The 14582-nt window shown below is 42.4% G+C and overlaps 1 protein-coding gene across 3 annotated transcripts in view; it reads left to right on the top strand.

Moving 5' to 3' along the window:
• Positions 1-11200, top strand: part of LOC127004096 (uncharacterized) — a 147383-nt gene extending 136183 nt beyond the window's left edge. For 2 of the 3 annotated variants that reach the window (XM_050871443.1, XM_050871444.1), the window contains exons 11-20: positions 325-547; positions 684-775; positions 970-1114; positions 2123-2245; positions 2822-3058; positions 3987-4203; positions 5253-5427; positions 5679-5871; positions 6063-6159; positions 7809-11200. In XM_050871443.1, the coding sequence (XP_050727400.1) occupies positions 325-547; positions 684-775; positions 970-1114; positions 2123-2245; positions 2822-3058; positions 3987-4203; positions 5253-5427; positions 5679-5871; positions 6063-6159; positions 7809-7943 (1637 nt within the window). In that variant the 3' untranslated portion in view covers positions 7944-11200. The remainder of the gene's footprint in view (positions 1-324; positions 548-683; positions 776-969; positions 1115-2122; positions 2246-2821; positions 3059-3986; positions 4204-5252; positions 5428-5678; positions 5872-6062; positions 6160-7808) is intronic. The other variant, XM_050871446.1, reaches the window with a different exon arrangement.
• Positions 11201-14582: the final 3382 nt, after the last annotated feature.

The following is a 14582-nucleotide window of genomic DNA, read 5'->3' as shown; positions in this document are numbered from 1 at the left end:
GGGAGATTTAGGATACACCTTAGTATTCTATGGCATGTTGTAAAGGACAACTTAAAGGGATGCAGTTTCTCTTATTCTGAAGGCTGTGGCTTGAGGCTGCCCCTCCTAAGTATTTTAGCCACTCACCAAAATTTCACATTGTCTTTTGCTCTCCACCCCGACTCTGCAGAAAACTGATACTAACGGTGATGATGGCAATAATACATAAAACTGTCAATAAAACTTTGATTATGATTAGATATTTTCTCATACAGAGAATATCCACAGAAGCTTGTTCCTTGAATCTCCCCAGATGGATGCTTAATAGTTATTTATCTTCCCAAGCACGAGACGAGAGCATGAAAAAGTTGGCTCGTGAGATTGAGACGCTGAATGACGACCTGAAGACGCTGAACCACATTGCCAAGTTGTCCAAGTCCTTGAAGTGTCCACGCGGCTCCATGGACGAGGTGATCCAGGACATGATCGCCCAGGTACAGAAGCAGCTGTCGGAGAGGCAAGAGCCGGACTCCCAGCCACTAGAACTGGAGCTCACGGTCACCACACAGTAAGTTATGATTCCATACATAAATATCAAAGATGAAGAATGGAAGAGTATGATAATAGTGATCTTGATATTGATGATGATGATGAGAAGGAGGAGGAGAAGTAGAAGGATACTAACATTGTATGTGTTTTTACAGGGAAGTAATGGAGAATCTGACATTCATGTTCAGTAGTGCTGAGAAAAGAGCCATGTGGGAGGAAGCATTCAATGACGCTAAGCACAAATTAGGTGAGCAAGAAAAAATACTTCTGTTTTGTATATATCACATTTGCTTTACCTTTACCTTGTCATCTTGAGAATATAAATAAATGGATCTAATTAATAATCTGTTGCACTTTATCTTGTTCTTTGTTCATGTATAAATCACAGTTATATACTTAAAATGTTGGTAATTTTCTACAATATCTTTGTGCCTTTTCCAGCAATGTCAGCTGACCGCCGGCCTCCCCCTGAGTTTGTATCAGCGCTGCCCATTAGGAAAACCCGGGCAGGACTGCAGTTCACCTGCGCCACCGCCACGCTTGGCCTGAATGCTCACAACCTGAAGGATGTCTGGGTCTGTAACAGGTGAGGGGAAAGAGGCTAGTCAGTGTTTTTACATGTGATGGTACATGCTAGTTTTACCTGCATGAGAACATTTGGTTACTTTGCCTCCCTAAGTAAAATCTGGTGACTGCCGAGGGAAGCTATATTACCACCCTCAAAGTGTTTCCACTGTTCAGTATCAGAAATTTTACCCCAGCTTTATACTTCATACATACGCCTCCGTGGTCAAGTGGTCAGTGTGCCTGGCTTCTACTCCGCGGGCCCGGGTTTGAATCTCGGCCTGGGCAGTCGGCGTGCAGCTCACCCAGCTGTTCATACTCCCTTTCGGGCTGGTCAATAAATGGGTACCTGGGGAAACCTGGGGAAGGTAAACTGTGGTAACCCGGATGTCACTGGCCCTGTGTCCCAAGTTAATGGGCTCGCTCCCACCATAGGCTCAAGGGCCAATGTTACGGAGATGAGCACCAAGGCCACGCACTGCTGCAGCGTATGCCCCCAACTTTACTTTACCTTTTTATACTTCCCTCAAATATGTTTCAGTCACCTTCAAACAGTTCTGCAAGTCTTCTGCATGTCTTTGGTAAATGATGACTCCACTGAACCTTCAGTACATAACTAGACAGTATTTGTTAGTTTATGAACAAAGAATGTTCATTATTCATATGTAGTACTAACAAAATAATTCTTAATCTGTTGCCCTTTTCTTTACACAAAAAACAAAAAAGAATATCATCAAGCTTTATTAAAAAAAAGATCTTTGAATTTCAGGCAGCCTAGTTGATGTAAAATACATACTTCAGTACTGCCTTTGCCAATTTGTAAAGTAAAATGCAGCTTGTATAATGTTTTTGTCTCCTCAAAAATGCTTTTTCTTATCCTGAAGGAAGAAATTTAGTGTTGTAAATTATATAGTCTGAACACCAAACACCAACAAGTAATCATGAACATTACCTTGAGGCTGAGGTGACACATGTGTTGGTGGAAGGAAGAATTTCTGAATTTCTCACATATGTGCACCCTCCCTTCCAGTGACGGGTATGTGGGCCAGGTGTGTGTGCTCAGCCTCCAGCCGGACCCAACGGTGGCATGCTGCAACGGAGTGTGCAATGCTCGCATCCTCTCCATCGCCTCCATCCCTGCCGCGCCCCAGCCGTGAGTCTCGCCCTCAGCGTCACGGTATTCCAGCGTGGATGTGAAAGTTACCCGATATAATTTGATTTTCTCATCCAAAGGATATTATGGGTGAAGTAACAACATTGATGTCTATAGCTCAAATCTTCATAACATACATAGACATTTTAACTAGCATTTTTCTCAAGTAGGTACCTTTGTTTGTGTGTGTGTGTGTGTGTGTATTTTACCACAGCCTGATCACGAGTTGGACTCGCAATCGCCAGCAAGCACTCTCACGATTTGAGCAACTCTTTAGTCAATCTGTGGGTACTGCCAGGACCTCACACACCACACACCCCATCTCTCTTGCTCAAGGGGGAACAGTAACTGCTCCTAGTCAGCGGGAAAAACCCAGCCTGAGTGGGGCTTGAACCGCTGCCTGCCACGCCGCGAAGCCTGGCAGCGCAGCGTTTTACTGACTGAGCTATCGAAGTATGTGTGTGTGTGTGTGTGTGTGTGTGTGTGTGTGTTAGAGAGAGAGAGAGAGAGAGAGAGAGAGAGAGAGAGAGTATTTTCTGCAAGAGTAAGTTTCATTGACTGGATGTCTTGACTCAGCGGTGACTTCAGTGATGACGATGAGGACGAGGAGATGCCCATTGACGAGGACATGAGGAAGCGGCGGAGCGAGTCACTGCCCCCCGAGATGGGCTGCGACAACTCGGACAACCACCAACCCACCATGTGGCTCGGCACGGAGGACGGCTTCATCCACGTCTACAACTGCTCTGACACTATTAGGATTAAGAAAAACAAATTCAAGTTTCAGCCCGGTTCTCCTGTCCACTGCATCATGTAAGGACTCTCGGGGCAGTCAACTTGACTGGGCTTAGTTTTATAATTCAAGATTCTTCTTTTGAAATTGACCTCTCTTCTCGCTACTCACTTTTTTTTATATCAGAGCAGCGTCTAATTGGCTTTTTTGTTATTGTATTTCTTTGCCCTTGAGCTGCCTCCCTTACTGTAAAAAACAAAACAAAAAAAATTTCCTGTTTATGTATTGATAGAGCACATAGGCTACTGCTTATTCCTGTAGTTACACCAGTAAATATCACAGCAGAATTCTATAGTTACACAAGGAATTGCCTCTGTAGACACCAATTCTTTGTACAAAAAAAGTAGAGTCAATGTGCTGTATAGAATTTTTTATTTATCACACAGCAGAGTAAGTGGAATTGCTAGGAGCTCCTTGTCTCATCAGTTCCCAATTTTGGACTCTTTTTAATCTTAACAGTTGTTCGAGCAACTCTCCTTCCTTTAAAAGCTCCTACCAGTGCGTTATCAGTTACTGCTCCTATTGATAACAGCATGTCACACTCCTTTCCTTGTCCCAAAGTCATAAGGCTTTGCTACTCACACCTGTGATTATTTTTTGTGTGATTCAAAAGTTATCCAGTGTAACTACTTTGAGTAGATAAGTAAGTAAGTTACTAGGTAAATAAGGTAAGTAGCTAAGTACTCAAGGAGATGAAAAGATTTTTTTTATAACTCTGTCTCCATAAAATTTATTTAAGCAAGTTTTCTTTTTCTTTTTCTCATTTCAAAATCTTTGAGCTTTCTCCGTTTACGTAAAATGGAAGAACTTCATGTGGTTTCAAAGGTTCATTCAAGTGATTAAGATTAGAATAATGAACAATAATGTTATCCATACCTTGTGCCACATCAATAGAAAGTGAATAACAATACACACAAAAAATCTTCTATAAATCTCTCCCACTCACAGCCACTTGGACAACCGAGTGTTTGCCTCCCTGGCCAACGGGGACATCATCATCTACCGGAGGGACATGTCAGGGGAGTGGAACGTGGCGGAGAGGCAGGTGGTGAGCATCAGCACCGCCGCCGCCCCGGTCACCAAGATGATGGCAGTGGCTGGCAAGCTGTGGTGCGCTACCCTGAACACTGTAAGGGTCCTCAACACTGCAACCCTGCAAGTGGAGGTGAGTGAGAAATGATGTGTGTCATTCACCATGGTTTGATCATGCATTAGACTTACCATCACCAAGCAGTGCCTTCCCTGAACAAGCCTGGAGCTCAAGTGACAGATCCGTGGGTATGGCTGCATCCTCGCATCACACCCCAGGAGGCAGGACACAACCCCCAACTGACACTGAAATTAGATCACTTATTACCAGAATCAAAATCTTAGTGCAAGTCAGAACTACAGGTTAAGAATCCCTTATCTGAAATTCCTGGGACCGAAAGTGTTGCGGATTTCAGATTTTTTCGGATTTTGGAATATTCACTATTACCCATAGGGATATCTGCAGGCCCTTTTAACATTTTCAACAATATCTTTGCACCACAGAGCACACAGCACGCGGTAATCTCAATGAGTAACGAGTGAAGGTGTTACTGTGACAACTGCTGACAACAAACTAACGCATAGCAACACACCAAAGTTGCCAGGTCATGGACTTTGTTCCTGCCCAATCTGTGACTATTGTTTTTCCCTGCCAACTTTCATTTAAAATACTCCAATAGGGCAGGTAAACCGCAGACCTGGCAACCCTGCAGCACACAACAGCTGTATGTGGTGAAACCTTTCCATCACTTTGTGGAATTTTCCATTTGTGACGTGTCATGTCAGCATTCTAAAAAAATTCGGATTTTGGAAGTTTTCAGATTTTGGAATTTTGGTTAAAGGATTCTCAACCTGTATTACCAAAATACCCCTAAATTTGAGATCCTACTGTAAATAACTGATTCATTAACTTAGGGAATAAAGGTCAAGCACATATGAATACGTACACATACAAAATATTGAGTTATAAAATCAATGAAAGCGCTGAATAGTTTTGTCAAATGAGCAGAGTAATTTTATTCAACTGTGATGCACATGTCACGTACAGAGTTTTATTAGAGATAATATAATATGCCAAGTAATGGACTTTAACTATAGAACTAGCACTGTCTGAATAGTGTATCTCAGTGATCAATATAAGAATGGTAATAGCAGTGAATTAAGGCCCCGGAACTGTCTTGGCAGCACTCCTTCTCAGTGGGTGGAGAGAACGGTCGTGGGGTGTCCTGCATGGTGTCCGCCGGCCACGGTGTGTGGGTCTCAGTGCACAACTCAGCAGCAGTCCGGCTGTACAACACCTCAACCTATGATTGCCTGTGTGAGGTGAATGTTGCCCCGGCAGTCACAAAAATGCTTGCAAGTGAGTAGTTTTCTTTTTATATACATATATCCTTAATTCTCCATACTGATAGTTGAATACTTCATCGCATTTTTATTATTTTTTGTTTGTTTGATTTACCATTGCTTCTATGCTATTTTGTTGCAAGTTTAGAGTTTTACATTTTCTTAAGCAACAGAGCTATTTTTTTGGTTACACTGGCCCAGTGAAGCAAAATTTTGGAAAGGTAAATGATCTGAAAAACATTTGCAAGGTTTCTTTCCCTCCCCCAGGCTGTGATGACATCATTCGGCAGCATAAAGCTGCCTGCCTGCGAGTCACTGCTCTCTTGGCATGTCGGGACCTGCTGTGGGTGGGGACCAGTGCGGGCGTCATCATCACCGTGCCGCTGGCCCACAACACTCACCGCATCCAGGCGCCGCTCAATATGGTCGGCATCCCCTACGGTCACACAGGTCACGTCAGGTCAGTGGGGAAAGGAGCGTGTTGTCAATGAGCAGATGCATATTAGATAGTAAAAAATAGTAATAATAGTAACAGAATGAATAAATAAAGTTGAGGAAAAAAAATAAAGTTTTGTTTCTCATCTTTCATGTATAGTAGCAGCAGCTTGGTGTTGAGAATGGGCCTTGTGCATGACAGTCCTTCCTTGGCAGGTTTTTGACCAGTGTGGAGCTGACCCCTGAGCCTCGGCCTTCCCGCCTCAAGGGCCACTCCCGGTACTCCTTCAAGGGCAAGGACCACCCACACCAGGTAATAACAAGCTCAATTCACCTGTGTATGGATTTGTTTCTGTGTGTTAATTCATGAGATATTGTTTTTGTCTCCCCCTTTTTTATTTTTCTCCTTACTTTAGTGTCACTGTCTATCTTATTTTTCATATCCGTGTCTGTTCACTGAAAGGACTCTGCTTGGGTCTGCATATACAGGTTAAGAATCCCTTATCCGAAATCACTGGGACCAAACATATTGAAGATTTTGGATTTTTCAGATTTCAGATTTTTTTCGTTTTCGGACTATTTTTGTTTGCATCTAAATAAAATGAAAACTGAAATAGGGGATTATTCACGAGCGGGTAGCCTACCAATTTTGAGATGCTGACTGCTTATTTATGGACAAAATATGATGCTGGTTATTATGGAGATAATATATTCTTCGGAAATCACTAAGTGATTGCCAGTTGTGCACCCGCTGCCACAGCCACAAAATAGCTCGCAGAAAGGTTCAACTTGCTTACTGTTTCTGTACTTCACTCACTGCTCACAAATATCACAAGTGTACAAACTAAAACAAAACTAGGCAAATGAATGTTTTCCTGCTGTGTATTCTCCCAGTGTGTATGCGTATTGAACAGCAGTGACTTATTTCTGTGAGGAGGTACTTCTTGCAGCGCTGACCCACATATATTGGACCGCCGCCGACATGTCCCGTCCTGCGCTGTGTTACATATTTTTGCTGCCCCACACTTTGTGCCAAATAAATTTTAACTAACCAAACCAAACTTTGCATACACCATTTGATCCATATTTGGCTGTCTGAATTGTTAAGCAGATAAAATTCAGTATTTTAAAACTGTAGTGAGCGCATTTTTCGGTGAACCACAAAACCAATCCATAAAATTATGTTTGTCAAGGGTTGTCCTGAAATACGTGTAAAATACGCGTCGTAACATCCCTCCCCCCTTCCTCCTGCCTTCTCCAGCGGCGGGCAGTAGCTGTCAGTCATGGCAGGCTAGAGAAATTTTAGGGTTGCCACCCGTTCCTTAAAATATGGATTCATTCTGTATTCAAGAATGGGATGTTGTGTTCCTTATTTTTTTTTAGCTCAAGGTGGCAACCCTAACTGAGACCCTATTCCCATTGTTTTCCTCTTTGAGCACTCTCATCTTGCGGCGAACATAGGAAACCCACGCTCATGTCTTTGACTTGTACAAAGAGACACGCTAATCCTTGTAAAAAGACGGACTTGGTTGGCTAGGGTGACGTCAGCCGATAGAGATGGTCTATCAGCATCCTCCCCTCCCCTTCATGAGACGTCACCTGGCAAGGGTCTGTGGTCCCTCCTTGGAGGTATGTACGCGCTTGACCCTGACAGCCTCCATATAGCTCGTACCCCGACCCATGAGGTGGTGGGAAAAAAAAAAGAAAAAAAACAGCATCATGTCAGCATTCAATAAACTTTCGTATTTTGTAATTTCAGGTAAAGGATTCTCAACCTGTATCAGTATTTCACTTTTCCTTGATGCCCTTTTCATGAATCTCAATAATAATGATGCTAATCATTCCTTTCAGACCTCACTTAAAACCATGTGGTAGAACACTTTTATATTATGGTTGAGAATAGTGTCTTGTTCCACCATCGTTTTAATAGGATTCGTATCTAATGTGATTTTCCTCCACAAGACCGGTACGGCTGCGCCTCCAAAGCTACTGGTGATATCTGGTGGTGATGGCTACGAGGACTTCCGCAGCTCAGGCATGTCAGAGCTGGCCGGGCGCGACGACTCCACCAACCATCTGCTGTTGTGGCAGGTGTGAAGGGGATGCCGATGCCTTGGGGTGGAGGATCTCTTCTGGAAATATCAAAGAATCCACTAGAATGGCATCTGGTGGGTCTATTGGGCAACCTTTGAAACATTTATTGTATTAAGGATCATTGAAACATTGTTTTATGATCTTCCATCAGAGGTTGCTCTTTGTAATCCTTGCTGTTGAGAACCTACAGGTTGCTTCACCTGTCTAGGTATCAATGCTACAATTTGTGTATAATATTCTTAACAACTAAGGTCACATCTACGAACATTGCTGAAGTATTAAGAATTGTGGGAAGCTGAACACTGAGGAATTCCTTCTCAGCTGTGAAAGATATCAGGAAAGTTGGTGTTCAGAGCAGAAAGAAGTTTAAAAGCTATGAAAGCTCTTCATAAATTATTTTGTAGTACATGACACTCATGTTTTCTAACTTGATGAATCAGAATCCAAAGTGCCAAATAGATAGCATCTCACAACAGGATTCTCAGTATTACCATGTCATCAGGATTGGTCTCCTGAGCTAGTGAGACACAGTGCATGTGATTTGTGAATTGTAATATTGTTTCGACGATGTGCCAGATAACTTGTATGTGACCCATAGAAAAGTGTACGGTACTATCACATGATTGCCAAAACTACTCTCTCCCTTAAAAGTATAACTATAAAACATATATACAAGGCATATCAGCTTATTGTTGTAGAAATATTGCAGTATTGTGTTCACATGACAACCTCAGTTTTTTACGAATGTGGAAATCGTTCATCATTATCTCTTTAGAGTACTTAAAAGTAGCAAGGATATAAAACCAAGTCCTCCAGCCTGCATTAGCTCTACCTGTGCCTGCCTTAGTGCATACCAATGTGATATAAAGCACACCAACCTACTGATACTTACCCTCACACTGTGACAACGAAGAGTTTTGCCTCTGCTCGAGACTCTCAGACCTGGACTGTGTGGCTGCTGAGCCTCACTTTGCACTGAAGGTTCCTGGTGCACATGGGTGGTCTGGCTTACAGAAAAAAAAAAAAAAAGTATTTAAAATTTTCATGCAAATATTTTTCATAAATTTGCAAAACTGTTAATGTAACCTTCAAGTGGGTTTTGCTTTCTGCCAATAAAAAAATGGCAAAAGTTTTATGAATGTAACACTGAACAGACAGCTCAGTACCATTTCATTATGTCATAAGCTATGGCACTGTTTCTCATGCTCAATGCATAGCTGCTTCTAAAGTACTAGAATATTTGTCAGTCAAATATCATGCCTGTTTCAGTGCTGGAGACATACATTTAAGAATTTTGGTGATTGGAAAAGAGTTTGTATTGAACTTTCCTGACATAGGAAATGTGTATATATTAGGTGGAAATAAAAGATACATGTATAGATAACAGTGAGATTAAAATGATGCTTATGCCATCCAGGATCTGTGTTAATAGCTCAACAAAACCCTTAGGCCAGGCACCAGGAATGTCAGTACAGTAATTTACATAATCATGTAGACTTGCCCTGCCATTGATGGTTTTGTGTAACATTAACCATAAATGGTCATCCTTGCAAGCCCATAGGCACTTTACTATTTCCCAGAGATGAATGCTTACAGCTTTAGTCTCTTAACATACCTACATACATATAAAAATATATATATTTATTTATTGGAATTGATTGAAATAAAAGTGATATTTATTGTCTCATCTTCTTAGAAGATATCAATTACCTATTTTTTTAAAGAAAGGTAGATGTTTTGTATTCTAAAACATAACAGTTTCCTAAAGTATAAAATCATTCAAAAAGCATATAAAAGTTTCAGTTTGGTACGTAGTGACGTGAGTGACACCTTGAGGCGCCTGCCAAGATGATGCTTTTATAGCTTGTCTCATCAATTTCATGTGTAACATTCATTACATTTGTGCATTAATTAATTTGCTCAAGATGTACTTTAATGTAATTTTGTGTTTTTACTTATATTTTCAAGATTGAAAATCTTCAGCTTGTTGGAACAAAAATCTCCTCTTTCTTTCAAATGGAAAAATTTCAATATTATCCACTTTGTTGGACCTTACTGCATTTACATGTTAAATACTATATATATTTTCTCTTTGTATAATCTGCCTATGCCGTCATGATGGAAGCTGAAGCTGTATATTTTTTTGAGAGAGCATGTCACTGATATGTTAAAGATTGATGTGCAGGTTTTTGTTGATGCTACAATTTGTTACGATGAAGTTATGTAAAATTTTATTTTCTTACTAATTAATTATTGAGCATACAATTAATGTGTCTCGTTACTTGTGGCGTTGAAGTCAGTGGTTGTGACACTCGTCCCCAGAATGTTCCTGACTCACACCCAGACACTGCACACCACACTGACGGGCAGCCGGCGGTGACCTCACTCCCTGGCAGGTCACACACACACACACACACACACACACACACACACACACACACACACACACACAAACCTCCTACTCTGGTATTCTTTTCTTTAGGTTTTATCTCTCATAGAGATCATTCATATTTTCAGTAAATGCTTCATCAGGGAGGTAATGCTGTGCTTCCTTGATGTTGCATTGAGCTAGTGCAAAATATTTTTAGTTTTTCCTAATGTAACTGTGTGAGCCAGAGGTCACTACTGGCTTATGGTGATTCCCTGCATTCTGGGCATTTCAGTCAGCACTGAGCGACCCACAGCAGACTGAAGTACTTATGTATTGCATTTATTGTCAGCCAGTGGAGGTTGTCTGTCACCTCAGTGTTCATAAGGGATGAATCATTTTGTAGCTGATGTGTATTCCTGTGAGACCACTCCAGCATTGGGTGAGGCCATGCACCACCCACGGGTGTCTCACTCCAGTAATTCATCTTGGACAGTGAATATTTTTGTTAAGTTAACCCCCACCCACAAAGAATCACGCCAATGAAAGGATGAACGTGAAACTGTGCCACTGTGACCTGAGTAAACTTTTGACAGTTACGTCCTGTGATGGTAGAGCGGGTGTGTGGCCTTCGCCGCGGCCTGGCCCACAGCCCCGGACGCTGGCTGCTGGGTGTCTTGTTTTGAACCAGACTCTTGCGAGGTGTTGCAGACCCACCTGGAAGGGTGGTGCCAAGGGACCACTGCACCTGGCACCACCCTCCCCCCTCTTGGGTAACCCCCCTCCCCCTGGCCGGGGTGTCCCTCCACCTCGCCCTCAACAACATTTTATCTGCTGCTATATTTATGAGTTGACCAACTACCAAGATATTAATAAATTTTAGTAATAAAGACTTGTGACTTTATATTTCCATTTTAACTACAGTCTGACTCAGCTATGAAGTCAGTTTGGGCTGGGCCTGCTAGGGGAGTTCCCTGGCCATAGTGCTGCCAAATCTTTTTAAAGGTATACAGAATATTTGATACACAATTTCAAATAGTACATAGATGACATATGAGGGAGAGTGATGTATTGGGGGTGATGCAGCAGAGACATGAAGAGGTTTGGGCTGCACCCAAACTGACATTATATTTGTGTCGGACTATAATACTACTAAGAATGTGGTCACTCGCTGAAATAATGAATTAAATAGGTAGTTAACTACTAATGTGTCGGTGAGAGCCTTGCAGGTTGTGGTTGGTGTGATATTTACTTTTATGTTGTAGTAACTAATGTGACGGGGAGAGTGCCAACAATCCTACTTGGCTATGGGCTACTGGTTGGCCATATGGATGAAGCGCTGGCCTTCCACCTTGCTGGTTGCGTTCCGTTTCATAGCCGTGCTTGCATGAATTTCTGATGTGACAATGAGCAGAAAGGTCGTGTCAGACTGGTGGCAGTAGCTGTTTATGTGGTGATAACTGACAAGGATCAGGTGGTGAAGGAAACAAGACATCTTATATACGGAATTTGAATATTGAGACAGGCAGGTAGTTAAGTGGGTACAACGCTGGCTTCCCGTCATGCTGGTCAGGGTTTGACTCCCTGGCCACGGCAAAGTTTATTTTTCACCTCTACCCACTGGCTTAGATGAATTTTTCATTTGTTTCAGAATGTGCAGAGGCTTAAATTCTGTCAGAATGTCAGCAACTGGGAAATTATTTTTCTTCCTCAGAATAATGAATGGGCAGGTCCTCAGTAAACCTGACGAAGCTTTCAATGTGTAAAATAATTTGAAGCTTGTGGCAGGTCCCAACATTTTCTAACGGATGAGCTGAATATTAGTTTACTAGAGCCCAGCCATATCCTGCAGCCACCTGTACCAGGACAGCATAAATAATATAGGCTGTAGGCTACCTAATACTTTGTTACATCTATTTAACTAAAAATTGTTGATGCTATTATTTTTTTTCCTATTTTCCTATGGACCACTATACTGAATATACATTTCATTGTTGGAAACTCGAAGGTCTTCAAGGCTTCACAGATATATTAGAATATTTGAGGAAATGGATAATGAGGGTTTCACCGAAAAGTCTATAGCTAAATATTGAAATCAGGAAATGCCGCTTTCTACTTTCTCGGCAATACTTCCGACATCCAACTGAACTGCTGAACTGAACATCTCCTGAGACTAATCATTCAAAAGAATCAATAAACTGTGCATTGTGGATTAATAACATTTGCAGAATACTTGAAAAAACACTAAAAATAAAAAATAAAAATGAAATACAGCTTTTAGTGGGCTGGACTCCCAAAAATCCCGCGTGTCAGCAGACAACCGCTGCAGCTCCAGCCGGCGGCACGTGACCACCGCTTCCGTGTTTGCCCGCTGCTCCAGACAACACAGGTAAGTGCCGCGTCGCCCTGAGTATATATGCATGACGCTAATGCAGTGAGCCCTATTTGTAGCGCCTTCCTCCCCGGCCAGGCGTTACGCGGAGTCCAACGCAAACACGCGGGGGAGGCAAATGTCCCTCAGCTGACGCCGTGCCCGCTGCCCCTCCCCTCCCAGGCTGCCTCCTGCTGACTCCTCGGCTCACTCTCACTCGTGTCCACGGTGTCCTGACTAGCCAAGGGCTCTCGAGTTAGGGTAGAAATCTCAGTGAGTTGACTTGCACCGAACCGCCGTGTCTTCTCGCAGCATCTTCCTATATTCCTTCCCCATAAGTGACCTGCTGGCTCCTCCACTTTCACTGTTCAGTAGCCTAACCCAATGCACTTTGGGACAGGGTTGCCAGATGTCCGACAGCAGTTGACGGCCAAATCTCACCCAAAGTCACGGCCAAATCGGCCAATTTTTTTCAGTTTCCTGCCAAATTTCAGGTAAATTCTGCCAAATGCGAAAATATTATATGCAGAAAATACTTCGTCGCAAAACAAATGTAAAATAAATGCGCGGACGGAGTACATGACCCAACATGGTTATAAACAATGTAGTTTTAGCACCATAGACAAATTAATAAGGTAACAAATTTTAAAACTTACCATTTGTAAGGCACTGATGTTGTTAGTTGAAGTATTACATTTCTCGCAGACCCCTGCTACCTGACGCAGCTTTCACTCTACTTGCATGTCCTTTGCTTTTTTCGTGCTCTGCCAAACGACTGGCCCTGGGAGCAAGGGTAGTTTTACAAAGTTTGCAGAATGCATTCTCACTCCCATCACTTGTCCTCGTAACCCATACAAAATTTTCTTCCCATGAAGGATTATACTTTCTCCCACTGTCATAACGTTCTTTCCACGACGATTTCACAGAGGCCATGGTTGACGTTCCAAATAAGGTATGTGTCTACAAAAGAAAAAAAAATCACTTGCTTATCACGACACTCGAACGGCGGAAGCGGGGAAGGGAGACTAAAGGAAGTGTGTGACGTGTCTCTTTCATGTACCGCAGTACCCGACTACCCGTACAGGTTTGGTTTCTGTATGGTTACCATGGCGACGGACAGGAGGCCTGTCAACATCCCAACGTCGAGGAAGATACGAATTTTTTAGCAGCTATTTTTCTGCATTTCAGTCAAACAACGACCAAAAATCGGCCAAATAATTTGGCCGTAAAAATCCCCGATCTCTACGGCCAAACAACACTGTTCACGGTCAAATTTAACTAATTTGGCCGGAAAATCGGCCATCTGGCAACCCTGCTTTGGGTTCCCTCATCACCTCGGCCATTGCAAATTTTAGCTATGCAGCGATGGATAAAATGTGATGTGACAAAACATTACCTAAGGCTCTTTCAGTAATAAAACACAACACAGTTTCTGAAGAAAAATAGTATTCACTACTCTTAAGATACTCAAAATGTTTTCAATATAATTGGAGGCTAATTCTAATTCTTTAGTAAAACATACCTAATATAAAGTTGAACCAGGGTAGGTAAGCACAGTGTAAGCATACACTTGGACACTGTGTAGACTCCCACGTTTAGTTTGGTTACGATTACTTCTCAGTTGAGTCGTGAACGAGAACCAGGGCAACGTCTTCAGTAAGCTACATATAGGTTGTATTTTTTTTTTTTTTTTTTGGGGGGGGGGGGGTCACTGCACTGCCCGGTCACTCTTGCATCCGGGGGAATGAACAGATAAATTAGGCTGCACGACCAGGGTCCGCTGTAGACCTCGAGGGAGCGTGGTTAACCTCCCTTGGAATCTGCATTTGACTCTTGGCCGGATAATTATTATTACAAATACAGAAGCAAAGCTACTGGGATGATCTTTACACTCACACATTCA

Source organism: Eriocheir sinensis, chromosome 27, assembly GCF_024679095.1.
Source record: "Eriocheir sinensis breed Jianghai 21 chromosome 27, ASM2467909v1, whole genome shotgun sequence".
In the NCBI taxonomy this organism is placed as follows: domain Eukaryota; kingdom Metazoa; phylum Arthropoda; class Malacostraca; order Decapoda; family Varunidae; genus Eriocheir; species Eriocheir sinensis.
Note: the sequence above shows the minus strand (reverse complement) of the source record. Positions and strands in the feature narration are given on the sequence as shown.